This window comes from Papio anubis, chromosome 17, assembly GCF_008728515.1.
Source record: "Papio anubis isolate 15944 chromosome 17, Panubis1.0, whole genome shotgun sequence".
NCBI lineage: Eukaryota > Metazoa > Chordata > Mammalia > Primates > Cercopithecidae > Papio > Papio anubis.
This window is the reverse complement of record NC_044992.1, coordinates 28,685,024-28,704,224: the sequence shown is the minus strand read 5'-3', so window position 1 is coordinate 28,704,224 and position 19,201 is coordinate 28,685,024. Positions and strand designations below refer to the sequence as shown.

The following is a 19,201-nucleotide window of genomic DNA, read 5'->3' as shown; positions in this document are numbered from 1 at the left end:
CAACCCTTGCCCCCTTCTCTCCCTCCCTCCTCTAATAGTCCCCAGTGTCTATTGTTGCCATCTTTATGTCCAAGTGTAACCAATGTTTAAACATGCAGCATTTGGTTTTCTGTTCCTGCATTATTAATTCAGTTAAGATAATGGCCTCCAACTTTATCCATGTTGCTCCAAAGGACATGATTTCATTCTTTTTATGGCTACCTAGGAAGTGCCTCATGGTGTATCTGTACCACATTTTTGTATCCAATCCACATTGACGGGTACCTAGGTTGATTCCATGTCTTTGCTACTGTGAATAGTGCTCTGATGAACATACGAGGGCATGTGTCTTTTTTTGTACCATGATTTACATTAGTATATACCCAGTAATGGGATTGCTGGGTTGAATGGTAGTTTGGTTTTAAGTTATTTAAGAAATCACCAAACTGCTTTTCACAGTGGCTGAACTAATTTACATTCCCACCAACAGTGTATATCTGTTCCGTTTTTCTCTGCAGCCTCATCGGCATGTTATTTTTTTTGACTTTTTACTAATAGCTATTCTGACTGGTGTGAGACGGTAACTCATTTTGGGTTTGATTTGCATTTCTCTGATGATTAGTGATGTTGAGCATTTTTTCATGTGTTTGTTGCCTGCTTATATGTCTTCTTTTGAGGAATGTATGTTCATGTCTTTTGCCCATTTTTTAATGGAGTTATTTGTTTTTGGCTGTTCAATTGTTTAAGGCACTTATAGATTCTGGATATTAGACCTTTGTTGGATGCATAGTTTGCAAATATTTTTTCCCATTCTGTAGATTTTCCGTTTACTCTGTTGATGAGTTTCTTTTGCTGTACAGAAGCTCTTGAGTTTAACTGAGCACTTGTCAATTTTTGTTTTTACTGCAATTGCTTTTGGGGATTTAGTCATAATTTATTTGCCAAGGCCAATGTCCAGAATGGTGTTTCCTAGGTTTTCTTCTAAGATTCTTATAATTTGAGGTCTTATATTTGAATTTTGAATCCATCTTGGTTATTTTGTATATAAGGTGAAAAATAGGGATCCAGTTTCATTCTTATGCACATGGCTAGCCAGCTATCCCAGGACCATTTATTGAACAGGGAAATCCTTACCCTTTTGCTTATTTTTGTTGACTCTGTCAAAGATCAGATGACTGTAGGTGTGCAGCTTTATTTCTGGATTTTCTATTCTGTTCTACTGGTCTATGAATCTGTTTTTGTACCAATACCATGCTGTTTTGTTTACTGTAGCCTCATAGTGTACTTTGAAGTCTGGTAATATGATGCCTCTAGGTTTGCTCTTTTTGTTTAGGATTGATTTGGCTATTTGGGCTCTTTTTATTGGTTCCATATGAATTTTAGAATAGTTTTTCTAGTTCTACGAAAAATGACATTGGTAGTTTGAGAGAAACAGCATTGAATCTGGAGATTTCCTGGACAATATGGCCATTATAATGATATTGATTCTTCCAGTCCGTGAGCATGGAATGTTTTTCCATTTGTTCGTGTCATATATGATTTCTTTCAGCAGTGTTTTGTAATTTTCATTGTAGAGATCTTTCACCTCCTTGGTTACATGTATTCCTAGGGGTGTGTGTGTGTGTGTGTGTGTGTGTGTGTGTGTGTGTGTATGGCTATTGTAAATGAGATTGCATTCTTGATTTGGCACTCAGCTTGAATGTTATTGGTATATAAAAATGCTACTGGTTTTTGCACATTGATTTTGTATCCTGAAGCTTTACTGAAGTTGTTTATCAGTTCCAGGAGCCTTTCGGCAGAGGCTTTAGGATTTTCATATCATTGGTGAGGTTGTCAGCTTAATGTCTGGCAGACAGAGTAAGGGGATAGGGATGGGGGTAGGTTTTCTTGTCCTTGACCAGCAGTTATCCAGGGCACTGTCCAATTCTCTCTCTGGCCCACTGTCCTCTCCAAGAGGTTCCCGCAACAAATATCCCTTTTTATTTTGAGAACTGTGTTTGTAGCTTTATCCTGGGGCAAATGCCCTACCTGACTATCCTGAATGGGAACTAGCAAGGTCATGGCGTATTCACTCAACCTGAATGTCTTTTCCCAGTACCCACTGACTCTGATCGTCACATTATCCAGGATTCTGCTGGGAAAATCCTCTTTTGTCTATGATCTTCTCCTTCACCTATATGAGGATACGTGTTTTTTTCAGCCTTCTTGTGATCTGCCATCAAGCTGACTCATGTTCTTTTTTTTTTTCTCTCTCTCTTTTTTTTTTTTTTTGAGATGGAGTCTTGCTCTGTTGCCCAGGCTGAAGTGTAGTGGTGTGATCTCAGTTCACTGTAACCTCCACCTCTCGAGTTCAAGCAATTCTCCCGCCTCAGCCTCCTGAGTAGCTGGGATTACAGATGCCTGCCACCACGCCTAGTTAATTTTTGTAGTTTTTATAGAGGGGTTTCACCATGTTGGCCAGGCTGGTCTCAAACTCCCGACCTCAAGTGATCTACATGCCTCAGCCTCCCAAAGTGCTGGGATTACAGGTGTGAGCCACCACGCCCGACCCCATGGTCTTTATATAGAGCAGAAATGTCTCACTTTATAGTAGACCAATGTCATCTTTTCTGACTCCTTACTGCTACTATGAATTCTATTTATTTTTATATTTCTTCTGTCATTTCAACAGGATTTACAGAGATGAAAAAGACAAACACAGATGCTCAGAGTTCTGGCTTACTTTGCTTGTTCGTTTTGTTTATTGAGACAGGGTCTCACTCTGTCACCCAGGCTGGAGTGCAGTGGCACAGTCTTGGCTCACTCGCCTTTACTCAACCTCCTGGGTTCAAGTGATTCTCCCAACTCAGTCCCATGAGTAGCTGGGACTACAGGCGTGTGCCACCCCACACCCAGCTAGTTTTGTTTATTTTTTGTAGAGACACAGTCTCACTTGTTGCCCAGGCTGGTCTTGAACTCCTGGGCTCAAGTAATCCTCCTGCCTCGGCCTCCCAAAGTGTTGGGATTACAGATGTGAGCCACAATACCTGGCCTCTGGCATACATGTTGATCCAGTTATGATCTTTTATGTTGCTCTCACTGCTCCACTGAATGCTGTTGAATTCAGAAGCTTTGAGTTGAAAGCAGCTCACTGGTACCTAAATATATGACTAGGGGATGGCAATCAAGAAGCTTCTGGATTCTCCGTGGAGATTTTGTCTCAGAGTCTTAGAAGAAAATTTAAATGGTCCTAGACCTAAGTAGGATTCATGTGGTTTCACTGGTTTCTCTCTGACAGGTCAAGTTTTTAGCTTAAAAGGATGAAATGAGGAGGGAGAGCATCTGGGCAGTGTGGATGCCAAAGGGTCACTTATGAAGGTGTTGGGTCATGACAATGGCAACTCAACAGAAATGAGGGATAAAAACCAAGACTTTCCTTTTTTTTTTTTTTTTTTTTTCTCCTCTATCACGCAGGCTGGAGTGCAGGGGCGCAATCTTGGCTCACTGCAACCTCCACCTCCTGGGTTCAAGTGATTCTCCTGCCTCAACCTCCCGAGTAGCTGGGATTACAGGGACCCAGTCCCACGGCAAGCAGATTTTTTTATTTTTAGTAGAGACAGGGTTTTTCCATGCTGGCTGGGCTGGTCTCAAACTCCTGACCTCAAATGATCTGCCTGCCTCAGCCTCCCAGAGTTCTGGGATTATAGGCGTGAGCCACCCACCAGACCCAGCCTAGGATTTTCCATTCTAACCAAGCATCTAGCCACTCACAGAAGGTCTTTGAGGTCTTGGAGGGGACAAAAACATGTTATGTGCAGGTTAATTGCATAATACATACTCTGCTCTCACAGTTCCTCAGAAACAGCATGTTCTTTTTTGCTTCCTTGCTTTGTGTGGTACCCTCTGCCAGGCATGCCCTCCTCTCAACTCTGCCCAGCAAAACTCAACCCAACCTTAATGGCTTAGATTAGATGCTACCATAAAACCTTCCCCCTTCATCCCAGCCAGAAGGACCCACCTCCATTTCTCTGGAATCTTGAAGCATATTTATTGCCATTCAAAAAGATTATTATTAAGTGGCTACTTTAGGTTATGCATTGTGCTAGGCACGAGGAAAACCATGAAAACCAAACAAAGTAGACTATTGCCCTTCAAGAAAATGTCAGTCCAGGGCCAGGCACGGTAGCTCACGCCTGTAATCCTAGCACTTTGGGAGGCCGTGGTGGGCAGATCACCTGAGGTCAGGAGGTCAAGATCAGCCTGGCCAACATGGTGAAACCCCGTCTCTACTAAAAATACAAAAAGTAACCAGGCGTGGTGGTGCGCAACTGTAATCCCGCTACTCGGGAGGCTGAGGCAGGAGACTTGCTTGAACCCGGAAGGCGGAGTTTGCAGTGAGCCGAGATCATGCCACTGCACTCCAACCTGGGTGACAGAGTAAAACTCTGTCTCAAAAAAAAAGTCAGTTTATAGAGAGGACTGAAAATAAGAATAAGAATGATGCTTGGGTGCAAAAGTCATACCTAATTCACTGCTAAGTCTCCAAACTTTTATGCAACATTGGAGCAAAAAGAGGAGGATATTTATACTAGAGGCAACCAGCCTGGGACTCAAGTCTCCCCAGGCCCTAGTTGGACTGCCCAGGGACTGAAGAGACCAACATAATATTGAAACACAGCATTTAGAAAGCTGTGTGATATCCGCATGTTCTCACTCATAGGTGGGAACTGAACAATGAGATCACTTGGACTCGGGAAGGGGAACATCACACACCGGGGCCTATCACGGGGAGTGGGGAGGGGGGAGAGATTGCATTGGGAGTTATACCTGATGTAAATGATGAGTTGATGGGTGCTGATGAGTTGATGGGTGCAGCACACCAACATGGCACAAGTATACATATGTAACAAACCTGCACGTTATGCACATGTACCCTAGAACTTAAAGTATAATTTAAAAAATAATAAATAAAAAAAATAAAAGGACAACCAAAAAAAAAAAAAAAAGAAAGCTGTGTGATAGATAGGGCTTCTGAAACTTTAGCATGCATAAAAGTCACCAGGAAGGCTTGTGAAAACACAGACTGTGGGCTCCCACCCGCAGAAATCTGGTTCAGTAGGACAGGGGTAAGACCAAAGAGTCAGCATGTTTAACAAGTTTCCAGGTAATGCTGATGCTACAGAATGCAGTGGAAATTTGAAGAGAACTTTTGTAACTTCACCAGTGTTTGCAGTATTCTACAAGGCACATATTTCTTGAGTAATCAAAAAATAAAAGAGTTGAAAACTGCATCTTCATTGTCTTTTCAAGGATGGGTAACAAAATGGGCCAGTTCTTCACTTGTGTTAATATTTGATTTTTTTTATGATGAAGCTCATCAAAGCTGTTTAATTATAAAATAAATATAAAATTGGAAAAAGTTTTAAACGTGGCTAGTCTGATAATCAATTTGGAATTTTTAAAGGTAAAAATCTTGAGCTGGGCTCAGTGGCTCATGCCTATAATCCCAGCACTTTTGGAGGCCTAAGTGGGCAGGTCCCCTGAGGCCAGGAGTTTGAGACTAGCCTGGCCAACATGGCAAAAACCTCCTCTCTAGTAAAAATGAAAAAATAAGCCAAGTGTGGTGGTGTGCACTTGTAGTCCCAGTTACTTGGTAGGCTGAGGTGGAAGGATCACTTGAGCCCAGGAGGTTGAGGCTGCAGTGAGCCGAGATCACACCACTGGACTCCAGCCTGGAGTGACAGAGTGAGACCCTGTCACCAAAAAAAAGAAAAAAAAAAAAAAAGGAAAAATATTGGAAATTGTACAAAATAGCTAGAAAAAAAAAGTGCATAAAAGTCATTTTAAAAATCTAAATAGAAGGCTGGGCATGGTGGCTCATGCCTGTAATCCTAGCACTTTGGGAAGCCAGGAGTTCAAGACCAGCCTGGCCAATAAGGTGAAACCCCGTCTCTACTAAAATACAAAAACTAGCCAGGTGTGGTGGCAGGTGCCTATAATCCCAACTACTCGGGAGGCTGAGGCAGAAGAATCACTTGAACATGGAAGGCGGAGGTTGTGGTGAGCCGAGATCATACCACTGCACTCCAGTCTGGGCAACAAAGCAAAACTCCATCTCAAAGAAAAAAAAAAAAAAATCTAAATAGAGCTTCACAGAAATCATCAAGACATAAAATAGGAAATAGAAACATCCATATTTTTATTCTTTTTAGAACCAGAGACAAGATTTAAAAGTAATATAACTCATCCCCTCAACTGAGGGCTCCACCAGGGCCAGGGCAGGGAAGATGATGCACATGGTTGAGGCCAGTGGGACCAGAGGCCAGAATACAGCCAGCGTGGCCAGGAGATTTGTTACATACAGGGAACTCAGCAAATAAGTACATACATTGAAGTTAATGGGAGCAGGAGTCCCTATTGTTAGAGAAGGGAGGGAAACACAGAAACGGGAAAGACTGAAATAACTAACTCTGTGGCGTTGACTTGGAATTGGACATAGTGGTATAAACTTTTGTTTATTCATGTAGCTAGAAAGAGGATATAGAAATTGCTAATAATAGGCTGGGCACGGTGGCTCATGCCTGTAATCTCAGCACTTTGGGAGGCCAAGTCTGGTGGATCACCTAAGGTCAGGAGTTCAAGACCAGCCTGGCCAACATGGCAAAACCCCGTCTCTAAAAATACAAATATTACTCAGGCGTGGTGACCTGCACCTGTAGTCCCGGCTACTCGGGAGGGTGAGGCAGGAGGATCACTTGAACCCCTGAGGCAGAGATTGCAGTGAGCCGAGATTGCACCACTTCACTCCTGGGAAACAGAGTGAGACTCCATCTCAAAAAAAAAAAAAAAAAAAAAAAGAAATTGCTAATAATATATGAAATAGATATACGAAATAGACATAAATTTAAGCACATACTTATACATATATGCTTACATATATTTCCAAGTTCTAGCCACTGAAAGCCCAGACCTAAAAGTGATGCCATTCTCATAGCAATGAACACAACAAGTACTCAGATTTTGGTTTCTCAAAATCATTTTTTAGTAAAAAAAACTGAGACTCATGGAAGAAATGGCTAATTCCAGAGCTGGGCCAAGGAAAGTACAAAATTACTCTGGAACATCTATTTGTGCCAAAAAGTAAGAAAACAAGAGTAAAGAATAAACCCTAGAACTTTCTAGAAAGGGGAAACACCAGATCACCAAAAATGAAAGTTTCAGAAGAAACATATTTTTGGCCGGGCGCGGTGGCTCAAGCCTGTAATCCTAGCACTTTGGGAGGCCGAGGTGGGCAGATCACGAGGTCAGGAGATCGAGACCATCCTGGCTAACATGGTGAAACCCTGTCTCTACTAAAAATACAAAAAAATTAGCCGGACGTGGTGGCAGGCACCTGTAGTCCCAGCTACTCAGGAGGTTGAGGCAGGAGAATGGCGTGAACCTGGGAGGCGGAGCTTGCAGTGAGCCGAGATCGCACCACTGGCCTATAGCCTGGGTGACAGAGCGAGATTCCGTCTCAAAAAAAAAAAAGAAATATGTTTTTATATACCATTGTAGAATTCTATACACAATAAAAATATCAATCAAGTATGAGGGCTAAATAATGACCTCTTCAGACAAGCATGAACTCAGAAGGTTTATGTCCTACAGATCCTTCCTGTACTGTTCAGTTTTTTAAATCAATATATATATGTGTTGCTTTGAAAAACATTTTTAAATATTTTTAAAATAGGCTCTTCGTATTCAACAGGGGGCAACGGGAGGACATTTAAGGTCTCTAATTATGTTGCTACAAAATTTCATTCATCTGGTTGTATTGCAATTCTCCTTTACTTTTTTTTAGTCCCTCTTTGAGTTCTGAGACTTCTGGGATCACGGTCATCTTCATTCCCTCCCTCCAAGCCTAGCCCAGGACTTGGCATATGATACTGTGTCAAAGAAGTGATGTGGTCACAAAACCTATTCCTTTTTCCTCCTGGGCATACAGATGATGTATATTTTCCATCCCTTTGTCATTATGGTGGAGCCAGGTTACTTGATGCTGGCCATGGAATGTGGGTGAAAGTAATTTGTACCATTTTCAGAATGGAGCCACAAAAATCTCCCAATCCTCCTCTGCCTCTCCCTTTTTGTATCAAACTTGGAGGCCTTGTGCTGAAAACCGTGGCATCCAAGATAGAAACAGGCCTGGTTCCTGAATGAGTACATGGAAGATCCCAACACACACGCCATCATCCCACTACTGACCCACACTGGACTGTAACATGAGCAAGAAATAAACTTTTATTTAATTAGTCTGCTGGACTGTTTATGATAGCAGTTGGCATATACAGACTAATGTAGGTAGGAACTCAATACTTGCTGGAAGAGTATAGAAACTTCCTGTAAGGCTCCTAGAAACAGCATAGCAGGTTGGCTAGCCTCCACAAAAACAAGAAGCAAGCATTATTTCTTTCCGACTCACTCTGCCCATAAACAACTTGCTTCCTGAGATTGTTCCTAATAACAACTGTTATCATTTAACTTGAAGGGTTTACATAATGTTGTTATTGATGATAAGAAATATAGAAAATTTCTGGCCAGGTGCGGTGGCTCAAGCCTGTAATCCCCGCACTTTGGGAGGCCAAGACGGGTGGATCATGAGGTCAGGAGATCGAGACCATCCTGACTAACACGGTGAAACCCCATCTCTACTAAAAAATACAAAAAACTAGCCGGGTGAGGTGGCGGGTGCCTGTAGTCCCAGCTACTCGGGAGACTGAGGCAGGAGAATGGCGTAAACCTGGGAGGCGGAGCTTGCGTGAGCTGAGATCTGGCCACTGCACTCCAGCCTGGGCGACAGAGCCAGACTCCGTCTCAAAAGAAGAAAAGAAATATAGAAAATTTCTAATCAATGACTGTCTCCACAACTAACCATGAGATTTCAGCCATTTCCTATAAGATGCACATATGTAGACCTGGCTCAATGTGTTTATTCATCCTTCTTTTAAAATATGTATTCATAAGCACCTGGTATACACTAGATTCTGTGTGAATGGGCAAAGGTAAACAATAGATATTCTCCGCCCTGGTGATTCAGATGAGGAGAGGAGATTAAATAGCCATCTAACCACATCAACAAGCAGAATGGGGGATGTGCCCCCCAAGAACAGCATGGCGAGGGCACTAAGCTGAAAGCCTGCAGAGATGAGATTTGTCCTGCAGCCAAATTACTGTGTGAACGTGAGCAAGTTACTGGCCCTTTTTGATTCCCAGCTTCCATTCAGTAAAAGGCCAGTTTAGACGAATCAAATGGCAAAAACATAGCATGCAAGCTGCACTGCAACAGAAACTGCACGTCGGTCACAGCATAGCTTCCCAATGTGCCTGGACATGGCCTCAGAATTATTTCCAACACAGAGCTCCAGTGCCATTCCCCTACTAATCAATGAAATCTACTAGCTATCCCTGAATTAGACATTTTCTAACGTTCCCACCAAGCTTCTCTGTAGCGAAAGGCAGAGAAACCAGAAGGTCCCAAAGAGATCCACTATCTGATCTCAGAAAGGACTAAGACTAAAGGCTTTGTAGAGAACCCACAAGCTTTTGCAGAGCTCCGTTGGGAGTCTCATGTTTCTCTATGGCATAATGGATAAAAATACAGACCTGGAAGCCAGACCTCCTGAGTCTGAACCCCAGTTCCATTTACCAATTGTCCAAAGCTTAGGCTTTGATTCTGAGCCTGTTTCTTCAACTGCTATTCTAAAGGTTAAATAGGCCAATATTCATAAAGCATCTGGGACAGTGGCTTGTGTGTATAGCAACTGTTATGTAAATGAATTATCTACTGAGCACCACAGCACTTCTGCACCCCATGATGTGGTGACCAGGGTGGAGATGAGACTAAGAACTGCAGGTTCTGCTTACGAGTTTAAGTTAGGATTTCCCAGTCTTGACCAATGAGACCAGACTCGGAGGAGTCCAGGCCTCATTCCACTACCCCAAACACCCTCTAGTCTCTAGATGAACAGATCCTGAGTCTCCAGGTTCCACGTGGCCTGTTCTAAGGCCTGAGATGCAATTAGATCCAGGACACATCCAGCCTTGAGATCTTTTGCTAAGTCGGAGACAGTGCCCCCAGCCCTGTGCTCACGTTCATGCCTAGGGAAAGGCTTATATCAACAGAGCTGAACTTCTTCCCACTGGGGATGGAAGACCATTTCCTCCCTTAAACCTGGGCTCTCCCTGCTTCCTTCACACCACTGTCAACAAATGTACAGGATATGAAATCTCTGAGGCATCACTGCTTTCCTACTTCCCTTCCAAATCTCAGCTCCCTTACTTTAAAAACTATTTGGCCTCAATGATCATTTCTCAACAATTCCTTACCGCAGGAGCCTCAGAAGCCCCCACCAAGCCAACTCTCCTCCTGCAACAGCTTCCCACAGCATGAAGGTCTCCTTGGTTGCCATTTCCTTCTTCCTGCTCATCACTATCGCCCTAGGGACCAAGACTGAATCCTCCTCTCGTGACTGCAATGCCTTGTCTTCCTTCCAACCTAGTCCCTGCAGGGAAATGAGCAGGAGTGAGGTTGGGCTCAAGGGGGAGACCAGGAGCAGAGACTCGAAAAGGAGGGCTGGTATCTTCTTGAAATTGTGTGTATAGCAACCATTATATAAATGAATTATCTACTGAGTACCACAGTACTTCACCCCATGGTGTGGTGAGCAGGATGGAGATGAGACTTAGGACTGTAGGTTCTGCTTAAGAGTTTAAGTTAGGATCTCCCAGCCTTGACCAATGATATCCGACTTGGGAGACTCCAGGCCTCATTCCACTACCCCAAATGCCCTCTAGTCTCCAGATAAACAGATCCTGAATCTCCAGGCCTCACGTGGCCTTGATCTCTTATCACTGCACCCCAGGACCAGTCCCCCCTTGCCCTCAAGGACATGGAATGAGGCCAGCCTGCCTCTCTACTCCCTCAATTTCTCTGTCTTTGCCACTAAGCAAGAGTGGCCCACCCCATGTGGGGGATATTTCCTCAGGGAGATTAGGAGCAGTGTCTTGAGCCTCTCAAGGGCATTTTTCTATTGGCCTCCTGAGGTTTAGGCCCAGCTGCTTCCAGCGTCACCTATGCCCAGTGAGTGCAGCATTGCTTGGGTATGGGCTGGGGGGAAACACGACAGTGCAGGGTCCCTCCTAGGCCCCCTTTTCTCAGCTGATTTCTTAGAGTAAGCTGCCTTTAGAGACAACCAAAACTATTTATCACTCTTCCATTTTACCTATTCTCCTTTTCAGAAACTGGGGGGAAACAGAAGGTTGTTAAAATACAACTAAAGTTGGTGGGTATGTGCACAGTTTGACTTGCCCTCTCCGATGTCATTTTTCAGCTCAGAGGAACAAGGTGGGAAAGTATAGGAGCTCTGAGTGGGTCTCAGGAAACAGGGGTCCCCTTATGCCGTTCTTTGGATAGTGAGGATGCTGCCTGGAATGGAGCTGGAAAACAGGATCAGCCCTTTCCACCCAGGCATCTGGCCACCCTCAGTGACCTCTGAGGCCATTGCGATGCACACCCAAGTTTCCATTCAGCAGGGTCACATAACATGCACACACCTGATTTCTCCACTCCATAACCACAACATGCGCCTGTTTGTACAGTGCTCTTGGCCTGCAATGTCCTTCCTGCTACCTCTATAATTCAAGCTTGGGGTGACTGCTGTCACCTCCTTGCTTCTACTATAAGAGCCATGAAACTTCTCAATCAGAAAATAGATGAAAAATCACCTAATCCGGTGATTTTTAAAACTTTTTAGACCAGAAAACCTTTTCTTCAAGCAAAATCTTCCACAGAGGCCCAATATGTAAAACAAACCAAAAAAAATGAGTTGAGTAGGGTACAAGACACCACTCTTAAATGCAGCGGGGCCTCCACAATAGTCCCTGAGGCCCCCAGAGCTCCAGGGAGCTCAGTGTAAAAACCACTGATCCAGTCCAAGGGCCTCATTTACAGAGGAGGGAACGGGGGAAAGTAAAATGGCCACAGTACAAAGGACGCACAGGCAAGGTTAGGTTAGAATTTGGGTGTCCTAACTCTGTGGCCATTGTCCTTGGGGCTTGCTGTGGGCATCCTGCTCTCTCTGCAGGTTGTTGGTTCAGTGGGGACATGGGCAGGGTGGAGCACTAGGAAGGGTGGGTCTGCATTCCCAAATGGCATGTCCCCAAATCCCTGTTGGGATTTCTTCCAAATATTCCTCCTATTTGGAGCATCTTTCCTAAATAAGGCATGAGGGCTGCATGACATTGGCCAAGTCCCTAACCTTCTCTGCCAGACGGCCCCCAGAGATGCTGTGAGAAGATCTGAGTGTGCTGCTCTTCAACCCTGGAGTTGAAAGTCATCCGCCAGTCTTTCCAAGAGGGGTTGAAGAAAGGAGGGAGGGTGATTGCTGATGAGGGAGGAGGACAAGAGGAGCCCGGGAGTACTACAGAGAAGAAGAAGAGAAGACGAGAAAAGCCTACTCTCCCCTCCAAGTTCTGAGGGGCTGTCTCCTCCTTCCTTCCCTCTTCCACGCCCTCGGCTTGCAGGACCAACCAATGGCATGGCCTTTAACAAAGGGCCCCTCCTCAGCATCCGATGCTGTCTCCTCAGGGGGACCTTACCACCGTCAGAGTGCTGCCTCACCTACACTACCCACAAGATCCCACGTCAGCGGATTATGGCTTATTATGAGATCAACAGCCAGTGCTCCAAGCCTGGAATTGTGTAGGTGGCACACACACATCACACCGTGAGGAGAGGAAGCCAGCAGGGCCTCCTCGAGGGAGGCAGGGAGTGGTCGTGGAATGAGGATCCCCAGTGTACCTCCCAGGTGTGACTACATGGGAAGACGCAGCTGACAGGCAACCCGGGCGCTTTCTGGCTGGAGCCTGCAGGAGCCATGGGGAAGCTGACCCCATGGATCGGGGGAGGTGACAGAAAAGGGAGAAGAAGGCAAGAGGGCACTTCCTCAGGGGGACACAGAGACTAGATGGGTCTAGGGGTCCTAGGGACCGAAGAGCATGTCTCAGAGAGGAGACAGGCCCTAAGCGGCCTCTACCGAAGAAAGGAGAAGCAGGTCTAGGTCAGGTGGGGAATTTAGGAGGCAGGGAGGATGGGCTCTCTCTTCCGGCCGCTGGGCCCCTTGGTTTGTGATCCTTCTCCCTCTTGCTCCACAGCTTCATCACCAAAAGGGGCCATTCCATCTGCACCAACCCCAGGGACAAGTGGGTCCAGGACTATATCAAGCACATGGAGGAGAACTGAGTGACCCAGAGAGGGTGGAGAAGGCACAGCTCAGAGACCTAAAGAGAAGATGCCGAGGCCCCCTTCCTCCACCCACTCCTAACTCTCAGCCCCAGCCACCCTCTGGGAGCTTCCCTGCCTTGAATTAAAGACCACTTATGCCCTTCCCTGGCCTCATTCCTTTCTACTGGATTTACTCATTGGTCACGCACTGAGGACACCAGGGAGTCCAGCCCGGGTATGGCACCTTCGGCATCAAGCCTCGCTCTGCAGAAGTTTCACTGGAGCCTGGTACAAAAAAATAGGTCAAGCCTGCAATGCGGGTAGTGAGAAGCAGAAAGTGAGAAAGAAAAGCAGCGTAAAGACTGTCTCCTCCTCAACAACAATACCAGACCCCGTTTTCTTAATGCTTTCTCTACTGCAAGCACTCTGCTAGGCAGTCTGTATGCATTATCTTATTTAAGCTTCATGACAAGTGTAAAAGCTAAGAATCGTCATTTGATTTTATAGGTAACACTTCATAAAGGGCTCTCTATAGCAGTCAAACTCCATAGTCCTTTTTTCCGTGCTGTTTTCAAGGTCTTTCTTCACTGCTGTCTGGAATACGAGTGATTCATGAAGACATTTTACCTAATCTCTCCCCTTCGCTTACATACACCAGATTATACTATATTGTTTTACTAACAGCCTTCAGGGTGGAAAAGGGTCCGGAGGCACCTGAAGAGAGAGGAGGCTGTGGGGCAGGTCCAGCCAGAGCCCAGGCCAGAGGGGCTGAAGCGGGAGCCCTAGAGCACAGATGCAGGTTGTCAGGTGCAGAGTTGAGCGTCCCCTGCTGGTCATGGTTGGCCACGGGGGCACCCAGGAGGGATCAGCGGGCTAGCTACACCTAAAAACCGGTCCAAAGTCCAAGGTCCAAAGAGATAAATAAAAACACTGACAAATAAGTCAAATGGTGCAGCAACAAATGGGGACCCAAGGATCAGGCACACTGGTTTTTTTTTTGGAGTATTAGCATAAGCTGTGACATGAAAAAGTGTGAGGTCAATCATGTGGCCTTGGACTGGGAGGGGGCATATCCTTCTCAGAGGCAACTAAGCCCTACCCTTGCCTCAGTCTGGGCTCTGTAATCCTGCTTTGTGCTCATTCTCCCCAAGACTGATCACCTGGGGGAAGCTGGGGTGGTTCAACCCTGCCTGCCCCTTCCCCAACATACAGATGGCGGCAGGTAACATGGTGAAATCAAATAGATCTGGTTTTTCATCCTGCCTGTCCACCCAGGTGGACTTGGACAATTTATTTAGCCTCTAAGCCTCAGTAGTCCCAGGGAAGTCATCGTCGCTACTTCACTATTTTAAGGATTATATCAGATAGGGCATGTAAGGTAGCTGACACACATTCCTTCATGTGAATTCAAATTCTACTGAATTCAGCTCTGCACCAAGTCCCATCCTCCGCTGCCCTCTGTTTCAGCAAACACTGAGGCCTGTTGTTTGTCCTCCTCTACTCGCTCTGATGTGGTCAAGGTCCAGAGAGCTGAGTGTTGGCAAGCGGACCACCAGCAGCAGACGACATCTTCACTCGGCTCTCCCCGAAGCTGTACGACCCCGCTGAAAGGATGAAGGTCTCCGAGGCTGCCCTGTCTCTCCTCATCCTCATCCTTATCATTACTTCTGCTTCTTGCAGCCAGCCAAGTGAGTCCACTTGTCTCTGTAGGGCAGGAACGAGAAAAGGGGATGGAGCAGCCGGCAGGGAGGTGGTGCCAAGGGCGCTGTTGGGTCTCTGGCCTCATAAGCCCCTGTGGGCTCTCCCCACCTTCATGCCTAGCTCCTGACCTCCAATTCTCCCCTTTGTAAGTAGAGCTGCGGTTGGTCCAGATCTTTCCGGGGTAAGTAGTTCCAGGAAACTGGGTCACCATTTCCTCAGGAGTCGCAAGCGTGGTGAGCAGGAATGATCATTCAGGAGGAGAGGCCAAGAAAGCTGCAGAAAATGCAACAAGAATTGCATGCAATGAAAGGGAGGGGGAAGCACGCAGATGAGAAAGAAAAGCGGTAGGTGCCCTGGAAGAACGAGTTACGAGAGGAAGGAAGGTTCAAACAATCATGTGGGTCTAAGCCCAGGAATTGGGAGTCTGAACCGAGACACCACTTCCTCAAAGTGGCTGGCACAGGTTGCTGGGACTATCAGACAACCAAAATGAGTCCCAGAGGAATGGCTGTTTGGGAATCTATGGTCCCCTTCTCCATCCCCCAGTCTATGACTAAATAACATCTGCAGAAAAGAGGAAAGGGGTTGAAAGGTTTTTGAGCTGTGGGGAGAAGGAGAATTGCGGCCTATGGAGGATGGGATTTGTTTTGTCCTTCCGTATCTCCTCCCTCTGTCATCGCTTATGAGGACCTGGTGACGGCGTGGGGGGGGACAAAGCTGTGTACCACCTGCCCTAGGCTGCCCCAGCCATTCTTTTCTCTCTTGTTTTTTTATTTTGTTTTGTTTTGTTTTTGTTTTTTGCTTGTTTTATTTTGTTTTGTTTTGTTTCGTTTGTGATGGAGTTTCGCTCTTGTTGCCCAGGCTGGAGTGCAGTGGCGTGATCTTGGTTCACCACAATCTCCGCCTCCTGGGTTCAAGTGATTCTCCTGCCTCGGTCTCCTGAGTAGCTGGGATTACAGGCACACGCCACTACACCCAGCTAACTTCTGTATTTTTAACAGAGACGGGGTTTCACCATGTTAGTCAGGCTGGTCTTAAACTCCTGACCTCATGATCCCCCCGCCTCGGCCTCCCAAAGTGCTAGGATTACAGGCGTGAGCCACCACGCCTGGTCTCTTTTCTCTCTTAAGGTCACCCTGGCATGTAGTCTGGCCTGACTCTGCCTGTATAAACACAAAGGAGCAAGGGTCAGGTGCACCATGTAATCTGCCCACATACTCTCAGGATGACGCTGGTCTTCATAAACTTTGCTTTGAGAACCAGTGATATGAGCATCACTTACGGAGGGACTGTGTGGGAAGGGGAGACAATGCTCTTTGGGAGAGTCAATCAGGCCAGTGCAGCGGGTTCAGGCTTCAAGGAAGACAAAATGGCCCACCCAAAGCATGGATCAGCAAGATGGTGCTCTCAAGATGTCCCAAGCTTTGCCACTCTCTAGAGGCAAAGGGTCAAGCTACAAAAAGATTTGCACTCTGAAGGTTTGGGGGCTGGGAGAGATCTCTGGACTGACCTCTTGTGTAGTATCCCCAACTGATGTGTAGTCAGGACAGCTCAAAGAAAACACAGCAACAATAACCAGTCAAGTCCAGTAGCCTGCATGCATCAAAGAGACGGGAGGAAAGAGCCATTTCCAAGGCAAGAAGAGCGGTCATTACTACCGTTGGCTCTTAACTATAATAAGCACTGATTGAGCCTTTCTGTGTGCCAGACTCTGAGTTAAGGGCTTTCCAATCATTTTCTCACCGAATTCTAACCACGATCCTAGGGTACAAGTAAGTATCATTTACCCCCACTTAATGAATGAGGAAACTGAAACCTAGGGAGATTAGGAAATTTGCCCATGATTCAAGTCAAAATTCCAGTCAAGTCAAAATTCCAGCCCAAGCTGTCTGACACCAAAGCCTAAATCATGTACTTTTTCCTCCTGCTCTAACTTCTGTCTCTAACGGCTCTACTCTCTCACCCTTCCCCGTAACCTCCGCCTCTCCAGTGCCCTAAGATAGAGTCCAAATTACTCAGCAGTTCAGCAGGTGTGTGAACAGACCCTCCTCTCTCTCCAGTTTCATCTCTGCCCATTCATTCCTTCCTACCTTACATGCCAGCCACCCAAACTGCCCAGCACTCCCAAGACACACTGAGCTTCCCCTACCTTCAAGCTTCCCTGCATTTCTTTCTTCCAGATTCTACAAGTCCTTTGTGTGTCTAAATCCTTTTTTTTTCCTTTTGAGATAGAGTCACTCCTTCGTCCAGGCTGAAGTGCAGTGGCGCGATCTTGGCTCACTGCAACCTCTGACTCCCGGGTTTAAGTGATTCTCCTGCCTCAGCCTCCCGAGTAGCTGGGATTACAGGCATGCGCCACCATGCCCGGCTAATTTTTGTTAGTAGAGACAGGGTTTCACTATGTTGGCCAAGCTGGTCTCAAACTTCTGACCTCAGATGATTTGCCCGCCTCGGCCTCCCAAAGTGCTGGGATTACAGGCCTGAGCCACAACACCCAGCTGTGTGTCTAAATCCTGTTCATCCTTTACGAATCAATGCAGGCCTCACTTGCTTTGAGACTTCGTCCTCAACCACCGAGGATGGGTTAGGGGCTCTCATTGTGTTCCCATAGCACCTTATACCAAAGTCTGTTCTATCCTGGACCACATTCTATGGCAGTGTTTGTTTAACTTTTCAATTTCCCTTTCAACCCTGACTACTCTGTAAGTTACTTAAGGGTAGTGACTGTATCCTCCTCATGTTTTTACCCCCACAGAGCCCGGCACACTAGCTCAACCCAAGTTTGCCAGATCAAGTCACCAATAAACAAAAGAGTGAGCCAGCTTCCTCCCGGTTCCTTGGCAAGTGTGAATAACCAAGTCATTTGTAGTTGACACTCAGCTCAGAGGCTGAGGGTTCTAAATGTATGTCCCCCAGAGGGATTCATCGTTTGCCCTTTCTCCATTACCTGTTAAGCTAGCATTGGTCTCCTCTAACAGACGGCTTTGCTATCAGAGCAGTGAAACACAAATGATAGGAGACAGAGGTGGGCAGTGGTGGTCTCCCCTCTGCTTCCCTGGCTCAGCTTGCAATGTGATTCCTTCAGAAGTTCCTGAGTGGGTGAACACCCCATCCACCTGCTGCCTGAAGTTTTATGAGAAAGTGTTGCCAAGGAGACTGGTGGTGGGATACAGAAAGGCCCTCAACTGTAACCTGCCAGCAATCATGTAAGCACATCCTTGTAGATATTTCTGTGGAGGGGGACAGGGAGCCCAGGGGCAGGAATGAGATACACGGGACCAAGAGGTCTCTATGCTAGAAGCAGTGGAGTAGTGGCTACAAGTTTGGTCTTTGGCTCTCACGGGCCTGGGATTAATTCCTAATTTTGCCACTTTTAGCTATGTGGTCCATTATGAAACCCAAACTTGAGGGTCTAGGCTGAGCAGAGAAGGGACTGACAGAAGGGATGGTAAGGTTCTGAGGCCAGAGAGAGAGGCTGTCTGAGGGAACCCAGCCAGGAGAGGCCCAGGGAAGCTTTAAAGAACATAAGGTGAGCTCCATGTGAACCAGAGGTGGGGTTGTGCACTGGACTCCTGCCTGAGTCTGCAGCCCATGACGGTCTAATTCTGCCTCTGCAGCTTCATCACCAAAAGGAACCGAGAAGTCTGCACCAACCCCAGTGACGACTGGGTCCAAGAGTACATCAAGAATCCCAACCTACCTTTGCTGCCCTCCAGGAACTTGGCCACGGTTAAAATTATTACAGCAAAGAATGACTAAGCCCAGCTCCTCAACTCCCAGTGATGACCAGGCTTTAGTGGAAGCCCTTGTTTACGGAAGAGAGGGGTAAACCTACGAAAACAGGAGAAGCCTTATTAGGCTGAAACTAGCCAGTCACATTGAGAGAAACAGAACAATGATCAAAATAAAGGAGTATTTCGAATATTTCTCAATCTCAGGAGGAAATACCAAAGTTAAGGGATGTGGGCAGAGATACACTCTTTTATTTTTACATTTTTATTTGTATTTTTTTGAGATAGGGTCTTACTCTGTCACCTAGGCTGCAGTGCAGTGGTGTGATCTTGGCTCACTTGATCTTGACTCACTGTAACCTCCACCTCCCAAGCTCAAGTGATCCTCCCACCCCAGCCTCCCGAGTAACTGGGACTACAGGCTGGCACCATCACACCTGGCTAATTTTTGTATTTTTGGTAGAGACGGGATTCTACCATGTTGCCCAGGCTGGTCTCAAACTCCTGTGCCCAAGCAATCCACCTGCCTCAGCCTCCCAAAAATGTT

General features: G+C 46.2%; 2 protein-coding genes across 3 annotated transcripts; both read left to right on the top strand.

Moving 5' to 3' along the window:
* Nucleotides 1-10,386: 10,386 nt before the first annotated feature.
* On the top strand, nt 10,387-13,759 carry CCL14 (C-C motif chemokine ligand 14). The gene is made up of 4 exons (XM_003912648.4): nt 10,387-10,465; nt 11,239-11,290; nt 12,587-12,700; nt 13,153-13,759. Exons 1-4 carry the CDS (start codon nt 10,387-10,389, stop codon nt 13,238-13,240), a joined length of 333 nt encoding a protein of 110 aa, XP_003912697.1. The 3' UTR covers nt 13,241-13,759.
* Nucleotides 13,760-14,396: 637 nt separating this feature from the next.
* Nucleotides 14,397-18,850, top strand: CCL16 (C-C motif chemokine ligand 16). Of its 2 annotated transcripts, none has more exons than XM_009190147.3 (3): nt 14,397-14,910; nt 18,012-18,129; nt 18,541-18,850. In XM_009190147.3, exons 1-3 carry the CDS (start codon nt 14,835-14,837, stop codon nt 18,680-18,682), a joined length of 336 nt encoding a protein of 111 aa, XP_009188411.1. In that variant the 5' UTR covers nt 14,397-14,834; the 3' UTR covers nt 18,683-18,850. The 2 variants fall into 2 exon arrangements, with proteins under 2 accessions (XP_009188411.1, XP_003912692.1); XM_003912643.4 differs by having other exon boundaries at nt 14,493-14,910; nt 18,009-18,129.
* Nucleotides 18,851-19,201: the final 351 nt, after the last annotated feature.

Bases quoted from the DNA above. Each gene is read 5' to 3' on its own strand.
- CCL14 (XM_003912648.4), top strand. From the start codon at position 10,387: ATGAAGGTCTCCTTGGTTGCCATTTCCTTCTTCCTGCTCATCACTATC. The intron at 10,466-11,238 runs GTGACTGCAATG...TCTCCTTTTCAG, and splicing joins CAAGACTGAATCCTCCTCTC to AAACTGGGGGGAAACAGAAG. The intron at 12,701-13,152 runs GTAGGTGGCACA...CTTGCTCCACAG, and splicing joins TGCTCCAAGCCTGGAATTGT to CTTCATCACCAAAAGGGGCC.
- CCL16 (XM_003912643.4), top strand. From the start codon at position 14,835: ATGAAGGTCTCCGAGGCTGCCCTGTCTCTCCTCATCCTCATCCTTATC. The intron at 14,911-18,008 runs GTGAGTCCACTT...TGATTCCTTCAG, and splicing joins TGCTTCTTGCAGCCAGCCAA to AAGTTCCTGAGTGGGTGAAC. The intron at 18,130-18,540 runs GTAAGCACATCC...CTGCCTCTGCAG, and splicing joins TGTAACCTGCCAGCAATCAT to CTTCATCACCAAAAGGAACC.